This window comes from Vulpes lagopus, chromosome 4 (genome assembly GCF_018345385.1).
Source record: "Vulpes lagopus strain Blue_001 chromosome 4, ASM1834538v1, whole genome shotgun sequence".
In the NCBI taxonomy this organism is placed as follows: domain Eukaryota; kingdom Metazoa; phylum Chordata; class Mammalia; order Carnivora; family Canidae; genus Vulpes; species Vulpes lagopus.
The window spans coordinates 121,318,751-121,341,062 of record NC_054827.1 but is presented as its reverse complement, the minus strand read 5'-3'; the positions used below and the strand labels follow the sequence as shown (position 1 = coordinate 121,341,062).

General features: G+C 56.7%; 2 protein-coding genes across 5 annotated transcripts in view; both read left to right on the top strand.

The window, feature by feature from the left end:
- HTT (huntingtin) overlaps positions 1 to 4,473 on the top strand; it is a 143,724-nt gene extending 139,251 nt beyond the window's left edge. For all 3 annotated transcript variants that reach the window (XM_041751539.1, XM_041751538.1, XM_041751540.1), the window contains one exon: positions 297 to 4,473. In XM_041751539.1, the coding sequence (XP_041607473.1) occupies positions 297 to 510 (214 nt within the window). In that variant the 3' untranslated portion in view covers positions 511 to 4,473. The remainder of the gene's footprint in view (positions 1 to 296) is intronic.
- Positions 3,493 to 22,219, top strand: MSANTD1 (Myb/SANT DNA binding domain containing 1). 2 transcript variants are annotated; one of them, XM_041751541.1, is made up of 5 exons: positions 3,493 to 3,622; positions 6,318 to 6,403; positions 9,389 to 9,653; positions 13,256 to 13,531; positions 15,708 to 22,219. In XM_041751541.1, exons 2-5 carry the CDS (start codon positions 6,388 to 6,390, stop codon positions 15,946 to 15,948), a joined length of 798 nt encoding a protein of 265 aa, XP_041607475.1. In that variant the 5' UTR covers positions 3,493 to 3,622; positions 6,318 to 6,387; the 3' UTR covers positions 15,949 to 22,219. The 2 variants fall into 2 exon arrangements, with proteins under 2 accessions (XP_041607475.1, XP_041607477.1); XM_041751543.1 differs by lacking the exons at positions 3,493 to 3,622; positions 6,318 to 6,403 and adding an exon at positions 7,895 to 8,742.
- Positions 22,220 to 22,312: the final 93 nt, after the last annotated feature.

The window sequence follows — 22,312 nt, the reverse complement described above, 5'->3', positions numbered from 1 at the left end:
CTGGGGCTCCCCAGGCTGCCTTGCCCGCTTCCTCTGTCCCACTGGGCAGCCAGGCTTCCAGCCAGAGTGGCAGCGTCCATTTGCCTGTTTCTGGTGTGACTGGCAGGAGCCAAAGTGGGAGGCAGCTACTGTTGCTGCACAGTCCAGGTGCCCTGGCATCTGCTCCAGCCGCCTCTCAGGGCCCCCAGGGCCCGTCTGTAGGCCTTTGTTGAAGGACAGCCTGGTGAGGACCGGAGGCATGCTTAGGAGACTGCTCTTCCCTCACTTGAGCCTTGCTCCCTTAACTCCTCTGCCAGCCTTCCCCACGTTATCAGCAGGATGGGCAAGCTGGAACAAGTGGACGTTAACCTCTTCTGCCTGGTGGCCACGGACTTTTACAAACACCAGATAGAGGAGGAGCTGGACCGCCGGGCCTTCCAGTCTGTGTTCGAGGTGGTCGCGGCACCAGGAAACCCGTATCATCGATTGCTGACTTGTTTGCGGAATGTCCACAAAGTCACCACGTGCTGAACGCCCACACAGGGCAGCAGCACAGAGCCGGGGGCCCTGCCTGCGCTGGCGTGGCTCCGCAAAGGCCTCCCCTCGAGTCACATCAAGGCCAGGCAGGCGGTGTCCGACTCTGCCACATGGCGGAGGAGCTCTTTGGCAGTGAGGCTGCATGCAAGGGAACATGTGCAGTACCATGGGGTTGAGCCTGAGTCCTCGCAGAGAGCAGGAGCAGTTGTGTCACTAACCCTCTGTGCTGCAGCTCCTCCAAAATGCCAGCTAACCAGGTGTTCTTTTCCTCTTAGCACCCAGCCTGCTCGTGGTCATCGGGTTACAGCTGCTCTTGTGTCCTAGGGCCTCTCTGCTGTCCCGCCGGCAGAAGGTGGCGCCAACGGGCTTTCAGGAGCATTCCCCGGGGCTCTGGCCTGGGGGGTCAGGACCACACCCAGTCCTGGAGGGGACCCCTGCGGTGTGTGCAGGTGGGGGGGGGGGGCTGGGGACGTGACACCCAGCGCCATACTTCCTTTCTCTGATTTCTTCTCAGGATTTAAAGTTTAATTATATCAGTAAAGAGATTAATTTTAAGGTAACTTTCTACGCCCGTGTAAAGTATGTACATTACCAAGTCTGTGCCGCATGTGACAGAGCCTGTGGAAGCTGCCCCAGGCCGGTCCTTCCCTGGCAGCCCCTGCTCTCTGCCCTGCAGCTTCCCGGCCCCCCCCTTCGCCCACACACACACACACACACACACACACACACACCTGTCTTCCTTATTAACACGCTGGCGATGTTCTGTGATGCCCTCCACCCTTTCTCACGAGTTCACTTCTGTTTAGAGATGTTTAGAATTTAGAGATGTTTCATGTTAAGGTGTCTGCGTCAGGAACTCACACAGCCACTCTGAGGACTGGAAGGTGCCTGCCCCCCTGTCCCATACACAGCCCGCCTGCTGCTCCCTCACCCTTCCACACTGATGGCTCTGTGGGCTCCATTCCCCAGTGAAGGACAGCTGTGCTGGCACCTAGCCAACAAGGCCAGCTCTCTTGGTTACGGGCAGTCTGTCATGTCCAATGACGCCAGCCTGGGTGTTGTCCGGTCCCATCCCAAGCGGGGTCTTGCTGGGGGCTGACTGGCCGCTGTGAAATCTGCTCTCCATGTGGCCTCTCTTGTGTATTAGGGCCCAGGCGTGTAATGGAATTATATTTGTACCACTCTTGGTCAAGAGCAAAGCTCGGCATCTTGGCAACTGTTAGAGAAGGACCCCAGCACCCACTTGGCCCCCTTTGCAGCTCAACATGGAAAGTGGGCCTCCTTTCAGGAGGATGCAGATCTGTACCCACTGGACACGTGATGGGGTTCAAGGGGTAGTAAGGAGAAGGGCTGGGCAGTGACTGGCCGGCCCACATCCCCTCAGAGCTGCTGCTTTTACCCCAGGCCCAGGCCGCTGGACCAACTTTCTGTTTCCAGCCCCAAAGTAGCCAAATCCAGTGCAGATGAGGCATGGACATTTGGGTTGACCTCTACTGGGCAGAGCTCATGGTGTGCCTACGAGTGGGGCCATGCTTGCTGTCTGCCTGTGAGGCTGGTGGGTACTCTGCTGTCTGGCCCCAGAGGCAGGACGGTTGCATGATGACTGCCATGCGGGTCAGTTTGGTCCTGAGTTCAAATGCAGGCAGTGGTTTGGGTATTTCATGTGAGTGGAGATCATTTTGAAGCCCTTTTCCAGAGCCAGAGGAGGAAGAGGAGGAGGAGGAGCCTTGGTACATGGTTAATTACCCATACCCAGATGGCTGGGTATGGGCCTGACATCCCACCACAATACACAGCCAGCTGTGGGGCACACACCAAACTGCCTGCTGACCCCCTGCCCCAGAACTGCCATCCTCTTCCTACCCTCCTGATACAGCAGTTTGGGACTTGCTAGGGTGCAGGGTTTTCCCACCAGCCCCCACAGAGGTCCCACCAAGCATGGGCATGAGCAATAGAAATGAGTCCCGCTTTTGACCTGGATGGAAGGGAATCTTAAGAAGGAAATCTCCCATGTCCTCCACCTCCGCTGGGCTCCCATCTCTCCCTGCCACTCCTAGAAACCGCCTGTCTCTCACCCCGTCACCTCAGCGGCTCCAAGACAAGAACATCACAGGCCAGGCTGCATGCTGTTCCTGGTGAGGGGTTTACATTTGTAGGAAGTAACACTGTGAATGTAAGGTTTGGAACCATCCCCCTTAGTATCCATATCACTGGGCTCACCTGGAAGCATCATTGTCTTCCCTTATTTGCCATTGATCCAAAATAGTCGGTGCTTAACCAGGGGCCCTGGAGCTTAGCTCTGGCTGTACGCGCTGACCCCAAAGACTGGCCTGTGTGATCTGGAGGTGGATGGGAGTTGGTGAGTGAAGTTCTCTAGCCAGGGATGAGTACGTGTATGTGTGTGTGTGTGTGTGTGTGTGTGTGTGTGTGTGTGTGTGCGCGCGCGCGCATGTGTGCAGATCTATCATTATATGTATATCAATATGCAGGTATGCAAGGCTACCAGGAATGGCCGCGGAAGTTTTTTGCAGAAGTTGACTTTTCTTAGATGTGCCACATGGAGCTGGCTGCATGGCTGAGGTGTCTAGGACCATGTCATTGCTCATTAAAATCCTACTTAGGAAAGGGTCCATCCACTTTGCCAGCTTTCTGCACAAGGAATTAATATTTTAGCAAGTTCCTAGAAGTCTGTGGCAAGCAGCAATCCTATCATCAGTCCAAATTTTGTTGAAAATACTAATTTGGCAGGTCTATTTGCCAGGGAGAGGGTTTGTTTTCCTGCCGACACTTTTCCACAAATTTGAATGAAGCCAGGGCCATGCCCTTAAGCATGGCTCCTCCAGAAACGCGCCTCCCTCCCCTGCTGCCCCGCCAAGTGCTGTGGGCAACTCCCAGCTGTCTGTACCCGCTTCTCTTGTCCTGTCATATTTTTGCCAGCAAATGGATCCTTTCCGGACGATGAATGAGGCTGACCCTTGCAGACACCCCGAATGTAGCATCAGAAGGCCTCGCCTCTGAAAGGACCCCCACCGCACCCAGGCCGCCCCCTCCTTGCAGGGTGTCACTTGCAAGTCCCCAAGACCATGAGGCAGCTTCTCCCGGGGAGGTACAGCGAGCCCTTGTTGGCGGTTCCTTTGGAACAGACAAAACAGCAATAACTGCTCTTGGCTGACCTGCAGACAAAGCTTCCTTCTGCTGCAGGGCTGCAGTGGGCGTGGTTCTCTGGGATTTGTGGGGAGTGGAATTCATTTCCTCTGATACTGTGAGCATCCTTCCTAGCAGCCGTCCTCACTTTGTGTTTTGTCCTTCCCTCTGAGGGAGCCCTTGAAGCCATGGCTCCCAGCCAGGGTGACCATGGGGTGGTTCTGTGGGGCAGTGGGCAGCAGCAGGGGTGCGGCCTTGCTGGAGAGCTCGGAGGGCTGTGCTGCTGCTGCTGGCCTGGGCATGGCCTCAGCAGGGAGTGGCCCACTCAGATGGCTGTGACAAGTGAAGGTGGCCTGGAAGGTTCTGGGGTCACTTTCCCCCATGCACCTGACACTTTTAATGCAGTTGAAGGAACCCCCTCACCCCACCCTGAGTGCTTCTGAGAGCACCTGGCCCTGGACAGTCACCACAGTCTCCCAGTGCAAACTGGGTGGTGACCACCGGCGCTCGAGGACCCTGGCCATCAAGGACCTGTTGCAGGTGGCAGGGCTGAGCTAAGTTTGGCCACCTGTCCATAATCACTGCTTCGTGCTGTGGCTGAGCGTCAGCAGGGTGTTCACCCCTGCCACACCGCCACCACCTTCCCCGACACTGGGAGCCAGCAAGGCTATGAGGGGCATGTCCCGGAGCCCTGGCCTGGACTGGACTGTCCACTTCCAAGAGGAGAGGGAAGGACTGACATGCGATGTGTATTTAAATTTTTTAAATTGCTACAAACATTGTGTATCTGAATTAAAGGGAAATGACACCACATGCTACTGGGCTGCGAGGCATGCTTATTCTCTGAGAACCTCCACCAGGGATGCAGGATGAGGGTGAGGAAGTGGGCCCCAGACGTGAGCCGGTCAAGTGACCTTGTCATCTGTTCACACCAGGGCCGTGTGGTTTCAGCATTGAATCTCTGCCTCCGTGTACATCTGGGCCCTGAGGGGTGCTAAGGACACCAGGGTAGCTGAAGTGCTCACATGGACTGTGGCCTGGCCTCTGAGCACCCTGCAGGGCCCCGCTGGCTCCTGGGCTTCTGGCTCCTGGCCTGTCAGCTTTGAGCTTCTGAGCCATCAAAGTCTTACCTAATCAGCTGAATGGGGTATCATGCTTCTTAGCTCTGGGCAGACCCCTCCTGGGGAGCTTTGGCAGTCGGTGTTGACGGCAGTCAGCAGTCATCTTGGGGTGCAGGTGTTTTGCCCACCAGCCTGCACAGACAACTAGGCAGCAGGCTGCTCAGGTGGGGTATCATTCACCCAAGTCTCTCGGGTTCCTGTCAGTTGGCAGGAATCAGCTGCCTGTTGTCTTGGCAGGGCAGCCCCAGAGCCCACACTACAGCAGGTGCCAGCAAGAGAGACACGGGCACCATAGTCCTTGCCCTTGGGCTGGAGAATGATGAGCACACAGGCTTCCCCTGGAATCTGTGACAGCCCTGAGAGCCTGGCGCCAGGAGCCTCAGGACCCCCTTGCCCTGCACAGGGACCATGGCGGAGTGTCTCCCCGCTAGGGCTGCAGTCTCACTTCTGCTCTAACATTCCATGGGGCTGACTTGAGCTCCCCAACTCTGTCTCCTCTGTTCCAAAGCCTCTGATGGCACCTTAAGCTGCCAAGGCTGTGTCCTCCATCTTCGTCCAAGCCTGGACAGCCAGACCCTGCCTGGTGCATCTGAGCACACCTGGCCTACCCATTGTTTCTAAAAAGAAGGGTCCCAGAGCCCCTGGTGTGAGTGGGCTTTGCTGCTGCATATCCCCCACTTGCCCTCCTGCCGCCACGGTAGAGGTGCCCTCAATGGATGGCAGGACCTCACTTTTCTTGAGAAGCTTCTGAAGCCCTTCTAGATGTGTTGGGGGGCTGCCCCTTGCCCCCGAAGCAGCCTGGCAGTAGTCTGAGTGCCACTTGGTGGCATGTCACCAAGACTCAATTTGGGGAGCCATGAGCATGTCCTGCAGTTTCTACTGATTTGGGGGTCTTGACAGCCTGGCCCCTGCATCTGGTCAGATGGCACTTGCCACTAGCCTCCCAAAGAGATGTGGGGGCTGCTCCAGTGGCCTTCTCCCTATCAGCCATGTCCTCTAGGGAGCCTGAGGGGCACATGGGGTGTGGGTGGGTCCAGGGTAGCCCTTGCTGCAGGGTCGGGGCTTGCCCACTGAGGCAGAGTGGTGACAGAGAAGGGTATGGCTACCTGGAGATGTAGGGAGAAGGCCAGTGGGGCCAGCAGGGAGCTGGGTGGCAGCTTGGAGCTTCCTTCCACTGTGAGCCAGGCCATCATGGGACGATCCTTGCACCCTTCCACTGGGACAGCTCATCCTCCAGCCCCATCCTCCCAGGGCTCTACCCTGCCACCCCGGCCACCCTCCAGCCACATTTCCACATGCCTCCCTGCCTTTGCCCAGAATGGAGTATTTCCAATGCTGAGCTCACCTGCCCACCGTGATAGGCTCGGTTCACCAGTGCCTGCTCCTGGCAGGTGCCAGAGGCTCCTCACAGGCACATCTGCTTCCTACCCGCAGCCCCCATGTCAGCCTAACTACCTCAGACGGAGCATCCATTCATGTGGAGATGGAGGCTTACAGGGGCCTCCTGCTGAGGCCTGACTACCCTTCTCCCTACAGGTACTGCCGGATACCCAGCCCCCGGCCCTCTGCCTCCCCATCCCTCAGAGACTGAGGGTCCCAGCAGGCCATGCAGCTGTGCCAAGGTATGGAGTTCCTCCCCACCAAGGACAGGCAGGGCCCTCCCCAGTGGGGGCAGCTGGGTTTTTACCCTGCCAACCCCTTCCACCTAGTGGGTACCTGCCCTGGGAGGACCACATGAGGGCTTGGCTTCCAGAAGCTCTCCCAGGACTCCCCTCTGGGGGGGCTTCCAATGCCCATTGAAACCTGAAAAGACATTTGGAGTCCAGCCTTTTACCCTGATTCCTCTGGACATGCCAGCTGGAGAGGAAGTAGGTGGTGCAGACTCCTCCTCAGGAACCACATGTGTGGGACACCCGGAGGCCAGCGGCTGCCTCTTAGAAGCAGTGGGACCAGCTCTCTCAGTGTTTCCCAGGCTGGGGTCCCTGGGACAGCAGCTTCTCCTGATGAGTATTCACCATCCCCAGCGAAGCCAGTATGCCAGACTGCCCTGTCCAGCAGCTCTGCCCATGTGCCAAGAGGTGCCAGGAGGCAGCCTGGCTCAGCCCTTGGAGCTGCGCTGGAGAAAGCCCTCAGGTGGGGCTGAGAACTTTTATCTAAGGACTGAGGGCTTCCTGGAGGGCCTTCCAGTCCCTCTCCGACATCCTGAGCACCACGTGCAAGGCGCCCACGCCTGGAGGGTGCTGCCTGGCCGGGTGGCCATGTCCCTGTGTCCCCAGGTGACCCCCTGGAGAGGAAGGAACTCCTATAGGAAGCTGATAGCAGGCCCAGGCCTTGAAGCAAGAGCCAGATAAATGGGGCAGGTGCAGGCCCCTCTGAGCACCTAGGGGACAGGGCTGGGGCCTGTCCAGCAGGTGTGCTGGGCTCCTGCATTTAAACCATTGGAGTTTAATCTTTTAATTTTGTTTTTTTTTTAATTTTTATTTATGATAGTCACACAGAGAGAGAGAGAGAGAGAGAGAGAGAGAGAGGCAGAGACACAGGCAGAGTGAGATGCAGGCTCCATGCACCAGGAGCCCGACGTGGGATTTGATCCCGGGTCTCCAAGATCACGCCCTGGGCCAAAGGCAGACGCTAAACCGCTGCACCACCCAGGGATCCCCTAATCTTTTCATTTGGAATGTTGATGCCTTTAGGTGGCGCTTTGTCCCCATGGTACTCAGAGGTTGCGTGGCCCTGCTCTCCTCTTCTGGCTGACCATCCTGCTGACATCAGCTGGCCAGCCTCAGGGGACACCTCAGCCCATCATCATCCCGGCTCTCAAGCCCACCTTTCCAGTTCCCCCAGGAATAGTCATGCTGTCTCATTGCTGGCTCTGTCTTACTCACCTTTGTCCTACAGTGTCCCCCCAGCCCTGCCACTGCTAGCCAGCCCTAGCTGTGGCCCTGGCCCTTGAGACATCGTCATGAGCCTCAGTCAAACTCTGGCAGAGACCTGCTGAGAGAGGGTGAGGGTCCTATGGCCACCCACTGCCAGCAGCCACCCTGCCAGCATCCCTGCCTTCCAGGAGGCCCCAGGAAATGGTGGGGAGATTCTCCAGGCACACAGCAGTTTGCACTGGCTATGTCGTATGCCCCACCCAGGACCATGGACATGGGAGGGGTGATGGGTGTCTTTTAACTGGGAGCCTGCCAGCCAATGCTCCTTTAAGAGAGAACACAGCACAGGGTCAGACTCAGCTCCAAGCCAGCCGCTTGCCCTCTGGGTGATCTCCCCTCTCTACCCCTTCAGTTCTTCACTTGGAACATAGTGACCATGAGGATCAAAGTAGAAGATAATTGTGTGTAGCTCATAAAACAGTGCGCAGTGTTCAGAGAATACTCAAATTCTTATTTTCTCACTTTTGCAAGTGTTCTGAACCCATGGTCACACAACTAGAATAGAAAAATAAAATGGCCTGGCTCAAGGTAGATCCAATTGGCATGAGGGAAAAAGAGAAGAAGGACCAAAATGGAGTGGGAAAGACTTCAGAGAGGAGGTGATGTCAGAACAGGGTTTTGCAGAATGAACAGGAATTTGCCAGGAAGTCCAAAAGCAAACTCTAGATGATCAGTTGGGAAGGGAGAAGGGCTACTTAAGACTGGTCCCTTCATTTGTTCATTTTGTTACTCAGCAAGCCTTTATTTAGTAAGCCCTTTTCTGTGAGGCTCTGGGGCTACAGGGAGCATGCCGCCTACCAGGTAGAAGTGGGTGTAGGTGCAGATGGTTTTGAGCAGGGTGGTTAGGGCTGTGGTGGGGCTGCCCAGGGTGGGAGGGACCAATACATACTGCCTGCCTGCTGTTCTCGGCCTCAAGAACTGCCCTGGCTTCTCTGCTCGCCTATCACCCAGGCCAGCAACCAGCCTCACCTGCAAGGAGGGAGACAGGTGATCCAGTGGACAGAGTCCCACTCTTGCCCAGCCTGGTATTGGCACACTTAGTTTCCAGTCACGGAGTGTGCATGCACTGCCGGGGGGATGCTGTGTGTGGAGCGCATGGTGGGTAGGCAAGGGCTGGCATGCCTGCATGTATGTCGCCGAGGGTCCCTGGGGGTATCTGCCTCCGTGCCCCCTCCTTGCTGCCCCCCCATCTCCATCTTTGTTGGCCCTGGCCCCTCATTTTACCCCACCCTGACTGCCTACCCCCCACCCTCCACCCCCGGGCTCCTCCTGGGCCCCTGGTCTGTGCAAGTGGGGCTGGGCTGAGCTGGGGGCTCGGCTTGGACCCCAGCACGCTGGGCTCCCAGCAGGTGAGGCCTGGTGGCCGGGCTGGCGCCTGGGCCATGGGTTTGAGGTCTGGCCCACTCGCTGCAATATTGATGGCCCGTCAGGGCAGCCCTGATTCCTGCGCTTTCAGTTAAAAGGTTTCTGTTGTTGTAGCTTATGCAGTTGCTCTGTTGCTATGGAAACGTGACATCAAAATGACGTTTCCCGTTTAAAAGCTTTTAACTAAATTCCTGCCTGTCAGATGTAGGCCCCATTTTGAGCGTGGAGCTGCCTTCCAGGAGTGGGGCTCCCGCCCTGGTGCGCAGACCACAGGCCCCGCCTGAGCGCGCTCCTTTAACCCCGCAGGTACCTCCGGCATGGCAGCAGCCGAAGCGCCTGGCTACCTCGTGTCCCCTCAGACGGAGAAGCACCGGCGTGCCCGCAACTGGACCGATGCCGAGATGCGCGGCCTCATGCTCGTCTGGGAGGAATTCTTCGACGAGCTGAAGCAGACCAAGCGCAACGCCAAGGTGTACGAGAAGATGGCCAGCAAACTGCTGGAGATGACAGGCGAGCGCCGGCTGGGCGAGGAGATCAAGATCAAGATCACCAACATGACCTTCCAGTACAGGTGGGCCCCACGCGCCGCATGCCTATGCACTCCGCGCACCCCACACACCCGCACGCACCCCCACGCCCTGGGCTCCGGCTCCTTCCTGTATAGGTGGGCCCCACGTGCCGCACCACCATGCACCCCCACGACCAGCACTATGGCTTGGCAGCCAGCCATCTGTGCCTAGACTGCTGCCGCGGACCCCCTCGGTGCTGAGGTGGGAAGGCCCTGTGTGGGTAGAGCCGGGCCACGAGATGGGGCCTCTACAAACTATCTGCCGCCTCCCATCAAGGAGAGGGAGAAGCTGAGGCCCAGCGAGGCAGAGCTGGGGTGATCAGCACCCTTCCCCAGACCCTTGACACAGGCGCCCACACAGACGACTCCCGCCCAGCCTCCACACACCCTCCCGCCAACCAGGATACCACAGGCTGGCCACCCAGGCATGGCTCAGCTAGGCAGAGTGGCTGCCGTACAGGCAGGGAAACCGAGGCCAGGGGTGAGGAGGAGGCTCAGCTCCTAGGCTTGCAGTCCTGCCTGGTGCTGACACTCTTGTCATTCCCAGCAACCACTGAGCCCAGACGTGAGTGCTGCCAACACGGGCCACGATCAGGAGCAGGGTGTGTAGTAGGGCTGATACTGGAGCCCTGGACCACCCAGGGGCCCCACTTGTGGGAGGGGCCTTGTTTGGGGAAGGACAGGTGTGGGCCTATGATGCCTCCACCTACACCCCCCCCCCCCCTGTGGCATGAGGGGAGCTGTGAGTCAGGGCTGCCAACAAGGTTTCCAGGCAGGGGAGCTCTGGCCCCTGGGAGGGGTGAGGGGGCAGCTATGGCCCCACGGGCCCAGTGTCTCTGGGTGTGTGGGAGCCAAGCCCATCTGCAGAGGGTCATGGTGTGCAGAGGGTCCTGGGTAGAGCAGAGATCACAGCAGTGCAGAGGGTCCTGGGTGCAGCCAAGGTCACAGATATGGAGTGGGTCATGGACATGGTAAGGGTCACAGGCAGGGCAGGGGTCATGGTCTGACTAGGGTCTTGCTGGGAGCCACAGGGGGAAGACTGGTAATGAGATTGGGGGCCACAGGGCATGCTGGCAAGGGTGGGCCTGTCCACATCCCCAGAGAATATGCAAGTGCCCAAGGTGGCTGCTGTGAGCAGGGGGCAGAGGTGCAGCCACGGCTGGCTGCACACAGGGCTTGCGGGCTTGCCCTGGGCACCTTGAGAGGGCTGTCCCTGGCAACAGTAGGCAAGGAGCCGACTGCTGTCCTTCCCCCACCCCCGGCCTATAGCTCTCAGCCTGTCATGACACCCAGTCGGCTATTTCCAGTTAACTTTCTGTGGCCCTGGGAAGAGGAGTTGCAGGGCCTGGACCTGCCCGAAGGCCCATGTCCACCTGCTGTCCCAGCCCCCAGGCCGGCCCAGGGGTCAGAAATGAGGCAACCACTAAGGGTCTGAGGGCCTCAGTCACCACATAAATAGCAGCCACCTGCTCATGGTGCAAGGGATAGGTTGTCTGTAGATGCGTGCGTATTCCCATTCCTGCCACCTGCATGCACATGGCGAGCCCTCTGTGCCTGCTGTGGGGCGGGGGCGCTGCAGAGGCAAGGCCGGCTGCTTTACCAGCTTCCCATCTGACTCAGTAACTCATGGGCTCTGATTGGTGTCTGGCAGAGTTGTTCATTATTTATCCTGAGAGCCATCTTCAGCGTCCCAGGGGAGGCATTCTGTTCCCTTCTTGGAGGTGGGGATGGGGGCCAGGGAGCCCATAGGCCATGCAGGTGCAGCAGAGTGGGGCCTGGGCCCTCCAGTGGGGCACCCCTCCAGACCCTGGGTGCTGGGGGTAAGGGCTGCACACATGTACAAGACTGTAGTTTCCCATTTCCGGGGGGGTTGGGGGTGGAGGTGGGAACTGAGCCCTAGACCACAGAGCCTGTAACAGGCTGATGCTTCAATTGGTCGACTGGTTCTTCATCTGTTTCTTTCCACCCCCACCCAGAAAGCCTCCAATAGCAAAATCTTTTCTTATTTTCTCATGGTAGCTCCTTACATATTGAGGTTGTCAGGCTAAGGAAGCCTGTGGGGGTGGCCAGGTTCCGTGGAACATGGTCTCTTGGAATACCGTTCAGGGGTCTCCTGTGCCAGAAGCAGGCTTTCCCTCATTTCTCCAAGGAGAGCCTGACTTGAGTGGTCAGAGCAAGCACAGGGAGGGAGACCTCTGGGGGTGCTGGAGGGGAGCCTAGGCAGAGGTTGGGTGGGGGCCCCAGGCACGGTCCTCCACTTCCCACACCCGGAATTTGTGCAGCTTTCAGGGTGTTGGATGGTCCTGGGGTCAGGAGACAGAGCAGCCTGTGCCTCTGTGGCCTGCTCCTGGCTTTCTACTCTGGACATCCAGGCTGGTGGATGACGCTCCTAAGGCCTCCTTCTGCTGAAGCTGGCCTCAGCTTGCTGCCATGGGCCACAGACCCCCTTGCTGTCCAGGTGGGCCTATTTGCTGAAGGCATCTCAGTCAGATGCTCAGCTCAGTATTTCTAGTGACGAGTGTGACCAGGGGCCTGCCCTGGAGGGAAGCCCACATCAAGAGACAGGAGCCATCGGCCACAGGGGTCGCCAGAGCATGAGGGCCTCCATCCCCTGGAGAAGCGTGGGTCAGGAATGTAGGGGCCACAGACTAAGGCTGGGTCTGATGGGCAGACAGCAACCGCCCAGTGGGGGCCTCCTTCCCAGCTCTTTTGCAGTTGAGTCTTCCCATCACTGACCTCCCCAAATTCGGCCAAGACCCAGGGACCTACAAGGCTTGTCTGGTGGGGAAGGGCAGGACACAGGGCTGGACGGGGCTCCAGCCCACAGTGGGCAGAGCTATGCTGTGCATACCCCTGGCCCCGGAGTCTAAGTAGGGATGAGGAAGATCAGGCCCAGCCCTGCTGCCTCCTGGTACCTTCAGCCAAGAATGTTGCTTGCTGGGAACTGGGCATTTTCTTATTAGATTCTCCCTGGAGCTTGTGACGAATTTACTTTGCTCATCCCCATTTTACTGATGTGAAAATGAAGGCTCAGAGAGGTTAATGAACCTGCCTAAGGTCACACAGCAAAGTGGTGGAGATGAGACACAGCTCAGATGTGTTGGACACTGAAACCTATGCTCCTAACTCCTGTGGTTCTCACTTCTAAGGCAGTCTCTTTAGAAAAACAAATTTCTTATATTATGATACCTTATGGTTGTATTATATCATACTTATATTTTATTCCTATGTTTGTATATTTTATTAAAAGGAATATTTGTTCACTGTAGGGAGTTTAGAGACTACAGAACAACCAGGACAGAGGCAGTTCAGCCCAGCTCAGGCCCCCACACTCCCAAATGACCGTATTCACGTTTGGGGCGTGTGCTTCTATTGTCCCCGGTGGGCTAGGTCCCCAGCCTGACTTCTCTCCGAGTCTAATGTCACCCTGGCTCTGGAGTCCTTCTGGGGAGGCTGTCTGGCCAAGAGTGGTACCCGCCCGAGCCATGCGGCTCCCTGGGCCCCGGGGCTCTCACACCCCTGAGCACCCCTCAACCAAGGGCCAGGCAGGACAGGCCGGGAGCAGCTCCGTTTCTCACCCTTGGCTCTTGTGTCTCTCGTTTCAGGAAATTAAAATGCATGACAGATAGCGAGTCCGTCCCGCCCGACTGGCCCTATTACCTAGCCATTGATAGGATTCTGGCCAAGGTCCCCGAGTCCTGTGATGGCAAACTGCCGGACGGCCAGCAGCCGGGGCCCTCCACGTCCCAGACCGAGGCGTCCCTGTCGCCGTCTGCTAAGTCCACCCCTCTGTACTTACCGTATAACCAGTGCTCCTACGAAGGCCGCTTCCAGGACGATCGCTCCGACAGCTCCTCCAGCTTACTGTCCCTTAAGTTCAGGTAGTGTGTGTCTTCCTTCCCCGCCTCCACCACCAGCGGGGCCAGGAGCCCGGCAGCCAGAGAAGGGGCTGGGAGCGGTGATGGGCGGCGGCTCTCGGGGCGGCGGTGTCCTCTGCCATCCCTGGCTGGCTGCAAAGGCCTAGGTGGTGTGCAAGTGCCTCCTGGGACAGGGGGCCTCAGGCAGGCTGGCCTCAGACAGGGAGGCCACAGACAGGGAGGCCTCAGGCAGGGAAACTGCAGACAGGAAGGCTGTAGACCAGGAGGCTTCAGACAGAGAGGTCGCAGACAGGGAGGCCTCAGACTGGGAGGCTTCAGACAGGGAGGTCGCAGACGGGGAGTCCTCAGACGGGGAGTCCTCAGATGGGGAGGCCTTAGACCGGGAGCCCTCAGACCTGGAGGCCTCAGACCAGGAGGCTTCAGACGGGGAGGCCTCAGACGGGGAGGCCTCAGATGGGGAGGCCTTAGACCGGGAGCCCTAAGACCTGGAGGCCTCAGACCAGGAGGCTTCAGACCAAGAGGCTTCAGACAGGGAGGCCTCAGAACCAGAGGCCTCAGACCAGGAGGCTTCAGACCAGGAGGCTTCGACCGAGGCTTCAGCTGGGGAGCTTCAGACCCGGAGGCTTCAGATGGGGAGGCTTCAGATGGAGAGGTTTCAGATAGGGAGCCACAGAGAGGGAGACCTCAGACCGGGAGGCTTCAGACAGGAGGTTTCAGATGGGGAGGCTTCAGACCAGGAGGCCTCAGACAGGAGGCTTCAGATGGGGAGGCCTCAGACTGGGAGGCAGGTGGTATTGAAGTGCGGGCCATCATGTCCATAGTCTGGTTTTGGCTCCTGGCTACATCACTTTCTAGCTGTGTGGAAAGTCCTTGACCTCTCTGGGCCTCAGTCTCCCTCTGTGAAATGGGGATGAATTAGCACTTTGTCTGAGGGTGACTGGGAGTGTCATGAGAGAGAAGGAACTTGGTGTGGGGCCTGGGACATGGAGGAAATCCAATGTCCCATTCCCACCGGCCCCCAGTTTCTGGCTCCTGGGCTCCCCATCACCCCCAAGCAGATCCTGACCTGGCTAGGCTGGCTGGAAGGCATGTTGGGCTGAGCCTCCAGTGTGCTCCCCTCAGCTGGTTGCAGTGTACGCACCTGTCCCCTCTGCTATCCCTTCACAGACGTCCTGCTGGGCCAGCTCTGGCCACCTGAACCTGCCCTGGAGATGCCTACAGACAGGTACACAGGAGGCACACTCCTGTGCTGGGGAGGCCAGGGGAACCAAAGGAGTGACATTAGGACTCGGCTTTCAAGGGTAAATAGGAGTTGGCTAGTCTGAGAAGAGAAGGAAAAGAGTGGGTTTGACCGGCCCTGCCTCTCCCGCAGCCCTGGCCTCCAGGTCTGTCAGATGGGGTAAGATGAGGAAGGTCTGGTATCAGGGGCTGCCAGTTGGTTTGTCCAGTGCCCCTTCCCTGGAGGGGATTTCTCAGCAAAGACCCCAACAAGAATGCATTTGTGGATGGCCAGATGGAGTCAGCTAGAAACCTGAGGTTTATGGCCAGGTGTTTCCGTGGATTGACCTGGTTCCCAGACTCACAGCTTCCCCAGGCGCCACGCAAGGGCCAGGATGTGGGACTGGCACCCCTGCCCCTGAGACTGGCCAGGTCACCATTCTGCTTCAAAACATGGGGCCCAGGCAAGGGGACTGGTAGGGTCTGGCCAGTTAGAGCAGGGATGCTCCCCAGCCCACAACAGAGAGCACAGGGCCTATCACCCGGTAGGCTACCTTCGCCTCCCTGGAACTACCAGAGGTTCCAGTCCTGGGGGAGAGGCCACACTGCCCTGCCCCCCTCCCACCCAGTCCTCTTCATCTCTCCCCCCGTGTGGCTGCTACTCCTGAGCTCCACCTAGGCTACAGGGGGTTTGGATTATCCTGTGACCCAGGTCACTGGATTGCCTCGAGGCCCACAGGACAGCAGTGCCTACAGCCCCCTGGCCCCTTCACCATCCTGGGAGGAGGGCTACAGCCCTCCTCACCTGCTGGACCAGGGGGAGGGAAGGCAGAGCAGTTGCTCAGCTGCCAGGGGCTGTTTCCCATGTGTCCACTGAGGTGGGTGGGAGAATCAGGCAGGCGGAGCCTCTGGTGCCCTGATTGTGTGGCCAGCCATCCACACGCTGGCACTGTCCTTCCAGGTCGGACGAGCGGCCCGTGAAGAAGCGCAAGGTGCAGAGCTGCCACTTCCAGAAGAAGAAGCTGCGGCTGCTGGAGGCCATGCTGGAGGAGCAGCGCAAGCTGAGTCGCGCCATGGAGGAGACGTGCCGGGAGGTGCGCCGCGTGCTGGACCAGCAGAACCTCCTGCAGGTGCAGAGCCTGCAGCTCCAGGAGCGCATGATGAGTCTGCTGGAGAAGATGATTGCCAAGTCCAACGTGTAGGCTGCCGGGTGGGCTGGCGGGCGGGTGGGCAGCCAGGGCCCGAGCAGGCTGGCCATACAACACAGGCCGGCCGGGCCAGGCCAGGTCCCAGAGGGAGCCAGCCTCACGCTGGCCCCTGAGGCTGCTCCTGGATCAGACTTCCTGGTGTGGAAGCCCCTCCTCAGACACAGGCCAAGGACACCAGGTCACACGGGGGTGATCCCCCAGTGGGAACTCCTAGAACCTGTTCTCCAGTGTGGTGACTACCGATGATACTTGAAATGGCTTTCGGCATTAAATGTGTAATTTTTCATGACTCCCTGGAAGCAGAGTTCACCTTTCCAGCTCAGAGGGAATGCGCCAGGTTGGTCTATTCCAAAAACAAAAGCATATGGAAACAGGCAAGTGGCAGCTTTGCACTCGTAACAGAAACTGTCCTGAAGGGGAGATGCCTGCCTGCCCCTCCCTAGAGTCTGCAGCAGTACTCCTGAGGTGGCCTCTGATGCCACAGCAAACCCAGGGAGTCTTCGGCCCTCTCCTTGGAGACTGGGTGCTCCAATCGCCTCCCAGCAAGAAGGCTAACAGAGCAATGACAGCTACCCACAGGCACAACCCTGTTCATTTTCCTAGGCCTGGGGGTGTCACGCTGATGATGAACAGAGACCTGGCCTCATGCACTCCCGTTCCAGGCAAATGCGTGAAGAAGGAAATGACATGATAGCAGGTGGTGGTCAACGCAGGACAGGAAGGACTGGCCCCAAGCATGAGGAAGCCTCACAGAAGCAGCCAGGCAGTGCGGCCAGGCCACAGACGCACAGGAAGCTTTTGGGTGTTGTGCTGGCCGGGGCCCTCTGAGCAGGAGGTGGTGGTGTCCAGAGCTGTGAGATAATGCTCACCTCCCTGCCTCTGCCCTTTCCAGCAGGAAAACCATTCCAGACGCTTCTCTGCTGAATTCTTCCTAAGTCCTGTTGGCCACTTGGGCTTTGGTCTCTGACTGCAAAGGATGAAGGGCACGGGAGTGTCTGGCCCCCCCTGGGACCAGCATGTTGCTGCCCACCCAGCAGGGTTGTGAGGTGATGCAGCAAGTGACATGGTTGACTTTTGACCTAGAAAAGCTCCTTCTGGGTGCTCCTGAGCAGCCCCATGGCAGGTGGGATGAAGGCAGGGGTGCTGCCAGGAGGCTGTCACAGTCATCCTGGTTGACAGTGACCCCTCATGGGACACTCCGGTGGCCTTTGAAGTCAGCCACCCAAGGTCGTGCAGGTGGAGCAGAGGCCAGGCGCAGGCCTGGCTACAGAGTCCAGAGGGCAGAGCCAGATGGGACAGGATGGATGCCCCTGGCTCACCACCTCGGGGACCTCCCCAGAGCACATGTGCATGGACTCAAACCATGCTGCTTTGGGACCCAAGGCAGTAGTTCGGTGAATGTATGACAGGAGGCTCTGCTGAAGTGTGAACTTACCAATTTCTGCCAAAATGGTCAGTGTTCCCAGCAAGGCCAGTGTCAGCTACCAGCATGACGTCACTGAACCAGTGCTGGGGAGGCATGCACAGAACAAGCCCCAAAACCCCACCACACAGGAGACTGAGGGAGTGCCTCATCCTGAAGATCTGAACTGAGGGCTGATTTCTGGCACAGGAACCCAGCTGCTCCTGAGACACGATGTCCCGTGAGAACTTGATTAACAAACACTCAGCCTGCTGGGCTATGCCAAGGCTGCTGGCTAGGACCCCATCAGAGTGGCCCAGGGGTCGCCGAGGTGGCCACAGACTGTGGCTCCAAGTGATGCAGGAGCTCCCTTACCTTAACTGTCCTGGTGCTCCCGTGGCTGTGGCTGTGGCCATGGCCATGGCATACCAGGTTTAACCGTCCTGGCACTCCTGGAGCTGTGGCCATGGCTACCAGGGTTAACATAGTGGCAGAAGGCAACAGTTGCAGTATGTTATGTAGCATTTTTGCCTTTGTAATTAGAAGTCATTTGCACTATTTAACTTTCCCAGCTGTCTCTCTGAGTGTGGGATCAGTGCTGTCTCTCTCCATGTCTGCTGCCCCATACTCTGTTGGGCTGGAGCAGAACCGGTGTGGTCAGGTGGAGGCCAGCCGGACAACCGCCTGTGTCACGCGCTTCATAAATAGTGTGTCTGTAGGGAGTCTCTGATTTCTTCTGTAGTTATTGGTCCATTAAGGGGGAAAGTGACTCTATTAGTAAACACTAAGCTGTTTGATAAGATCCAGCAAGACAATGATCCTTTTAACGCCAAAAACTGAACTCCAAAACCAAACAAATATGCTTTCTCTCCCTTTATTATTTAATGTTGGCATTTATATAGCTAATGCATCAAGACAAACAAATAAGTGGGATAAAAGAAATGAAAATTGCCTTTATTTTCAGATGATATTTTTATATTCCCAGAAAACCAGATATACAAAAGATCAAGAACTCTTTAAACCACCTTGAACCTGTGGATTATGGGAATGGAACGTTCCATTCAGGGTCATAATTGAGAACCGCAGGGAGTCTATGAGCAAGTTTAACCAGAAAGGTACAGGATCGACATGAAGAAAACTACGGTTTTATTGTAAAATCTAAAACAATTCCTGAGCATGTGGAGAAACCGCATACTCCTAAAAGTGCCAAAGTAAAGTGTCATCATTTTATTAATGTAATTCCAGCAATATTCTCAATAACATTGTGGGTTTTTGTTTATTTTGAAATGGAAGAAAGTTGTTTTTTTGCTGTTGTTGTTGTTATTTTTTAATTTGAAGTCAGCTCCATGCCCAGTGCAGAGCCTGACACTGGGCTTGAACTCAACGACCCTAAGATCCTGACCTGAGCCCAGATCAAGAGCCAGATGCTTCACTCACTGAGCCGCCCAGGTGCCCCTGAAGAAAGTATTTTTAAGTTCAAATGAAAAAGGATTGGGGCAGAGGTCTGAGGCCGAAGGATGAGGAAGACCTTCTGGGCCTCATGTGGCACTGGGAAATGCAGAACAGAAGCAAAAAGTGTGCAGTCACACACCCATGCAGCCAGTGTGCTGTCAGGGTCAAAGCTGGAAAAACATCAGGAGACAGAAACTCAGACTGCACTAGGGGCGGCAGGGCCCCAGGCCAGCCAGAGCCAAGCGGCTTCCTCTCGAGGAGCTGACCGCATGCATGCTGCCCAGAGCCGGTCCCCGAGCCTCTGCACTCACAGGGCCCTCCATGCTCTAGGAGGCCCTGGAGATGTCACAGCCTCTGTTCCTGTGGGTCCTTGCCACCAATTCTAACACCTAATAGACCTTACTAGAAATCAAACCTAAAACTTAAAAATTGGACTCATTTCAAAATAATAAACCCATTACATGTTGACATAAACAACAATTGCATGAAAAATACATTTTCCAAAACAAAAGGTTTTCAGGAGAAGAGGGGCGTTGTGTCACATGCTGGAGAGCAGCCCGCGGGCTGTCACAGCTGGCTCCAGCCTTGGGCTGGTGGGTGTCCACGGGAGACCCGGCGCCGCATGGACAGGTGTTTGGAACAGAAAGATCATAGTGGACACCTCTCCCAGGAAGGACACTGGCTGTGCGGGCTAGTTGCAGTGTGGACTCAGCCCACCAGCTCTTCCAGAGTTGTGTTGAGCCTGCAGCCAGCCATTGGTCCTGTGCCTTGGGGACCTCTGTTCGCCACGCTCTGTAACACTGTACACTGGGCATTTGGAAAATTCTGGTTCTCCCTGTCATGCGTGTCTTCTGTGCCAATACAGTGCACAGACACCATCAGCTGCTTGCTCTCACTCTCCCACCCCGACCACAGAGCCTTTCCCAGGGTGGGTTATAGAGCTCACAGCCGTGGAGGCAGCCCTTCCACGGTCCTGACCTTGGCACAAAAGCCAGAATCTTGCCACCGGCCACCACAACCACGTGACTTGTTTTCCCCATAGGGACAGCTCCCTTTGTTGGTTTCCAAGAACACATCCACCAGGCGCCAGAGGCCTTTCAGGTGAAAATCATGTTCCTGTGAAGAATATTTGCAGCTGCATCTTCTGGCAGCTGAACGTTGACCACGGGCTTCTCCCTGACAGCTGTCACACCGTATGGTGGGAGTCTGTCACACAGACTGTCCATCTTGTCATGCAGAATATTAAAAAGATGTGTGTCCCAGGGCCAAGATTTAATAAAATTAGTACATTTTACTGCCTCATTGGGGACACTTTTAAGGGAAATGTGTTTTTTGCAGTGTGTGGTGGGAGGGACACGGGACATGTCCTGTTTCTCACCAAGGACCCAGCCTTTCCACCCAGCACTGCAAATGCCAATGTGCTGAAGATGGCAGAGGGCATTTTTCCTTTGTGATAATACTTTGGGCCTCAGGGACACTTGGGGTCCACAGATCAGTCTCTTGGGGAGGCCCAGGCATGGGTGTAAGGCAACAGGGATGAGAAGATGCTTGGTGGCCTTACTTGTATCTGTGCATCCTGGAAAGCTCTGGTGGGTCCCACAGCGGGGGCAGGGATAAGGAGGTGGTCTGCAGCCTTTGTGCAACCTCCCCCAACCCCACCGGACCCCATGAGCTGTGTCCCCCAGGGGGGCCCAGAAGGAGGTCCTGCTTCCCTCCAACCCCTCTGCTGTCCTGCTGACTACCTGCTGTGTACCAGGAACAGGGGAGTAGGGCGGTATCAGTCAGAGGCTTGACAATGAGGGGAGGACACCCTGAGCAAAGAAAATGGGCTCATAGCTGGAAGGTCATCGCTTCAGAGAGAAAGAGTGTCACGCTGACCTGCCTGGGAGCTCCAGTCCCTGGCTCTGAGTTAGCTGCCATCTCCAGGACTCCTAGGCGAGGACCTCACACCAGGGCTTGTGCGGGGTGCCAGCCCGGGGCCATCTCCCCAGAGGGACCTGCACCCACTTCCTGGAGGTATAATTGGACCAAAGAACAGGCCCAATCCCCCGAATGGCCTCAGAGCCACCAAAATGGAAGCCTTGACAAGCACAGGAGCATGTCTTCCTGGCACACCTTGGTTTGGCTTCCAAAAGGCAGGTGCATCTTTGAGAACAATGGGGGATCCTTCAGCTCATTCAAGGGGGAGGGTTCCCATTTACAGCTGCGTGTCCTACATGAGACCTATTCACTGGCCTACAATCAGCGCTTTCCTCTCCCCAGAGCAGAAGGCATCGGCTGCCCTTCAGTTTTGCCTTGTAGGGCACTAGGTCAGCATGATCCAAGATCATCCGTCAACCAAGAGACCATCCTTGTTTTCCTCCAAGGCAGCATCAGTTCCCTGCTCCCTTCCAGTTTGTCTTCAGGGACCTCCACCTTCTTGTCATCCCGGAGATCCACAAGAGCCGAGAGTCCACATGTCAGGGGGTCAGAGCAGGGGAAGATGAGGGAGCAGGTGCACAGGCCTCATGGTGAACCACATACACATGGCGGAGGGCATGCTGACCCTCTGTGGGGTTGGCCAGCCACACATACCTCCTTTGAACGTGTGGGCTGGGGCGGGAGGAGCCGCTGGCTGACCCACACCAGGACACAGCAGAGGAAGGCCTGAGATTCAGGAATTGGCGATGTCTTTGGAAAACAGCCATTGGTGCTGGAGTTTCTGGCCCTTGTGCAACCCTGGGACTGCTTCTGGCTCCCCCGAGCCCTTCCTGGTTACCCCCATGCATGTGTGTGACATGGTCCCGAGGAGTCCCTGAGCACGGCTCTGAGCCCTCCTGCTAGGGTCATGGTACACCTTCCTGGATACTCCGTGGTAATGCAGGGTGACAACCTTTCCCCTGCAAGGGCAGCACCACGTCTGCGTGGCGGCAGCAGTTTCATGGGTCCCGGGTAGATGAACAGATCCCACCAGGCTCTCGTGACAGCGGTACAGTGGATACCCCTGTGTGTCCTTAGGCACACTAGTGAGCATTTGTAAAATCAGACAAGACAGCTTCAGGGGAACAGAAAGTTGACCAGGAAAGTCACCGTGTTAGACTCAGCAGCTCATGTCTGAGGGAGGGGCCCAGTTTATGTCTCCAACACAGGTCCCATGTCATAGCACCGGCTGCCGACCCCAGCTGTCCCTCCACTACTGAATGGTTTGGGAATCTTTCTTAAAGATAAGTTGCCCAGGATGCCTGGCCGGCTCAGTCGTGGAGCATGTGACTTAATCTCAGGGTCATGAGTCCATGCCCCACATTGGGTGTAGAGATGACTGAAAAATAAACTTAAAAAATAAATAAATTGCCCCCAAATATGTGTGTCTACATCTATAGTCTGCATTCTGTCCATTATTAATGATTCTTATTCTTGTGTCAATACATACTGTTTTTACCATGAGTCTTAAAATCTGATATAATAAATATTTCAATCTTGTTACTCTTTTTACAGATCATTTGGATATTTAAGTCCTTAGCATTT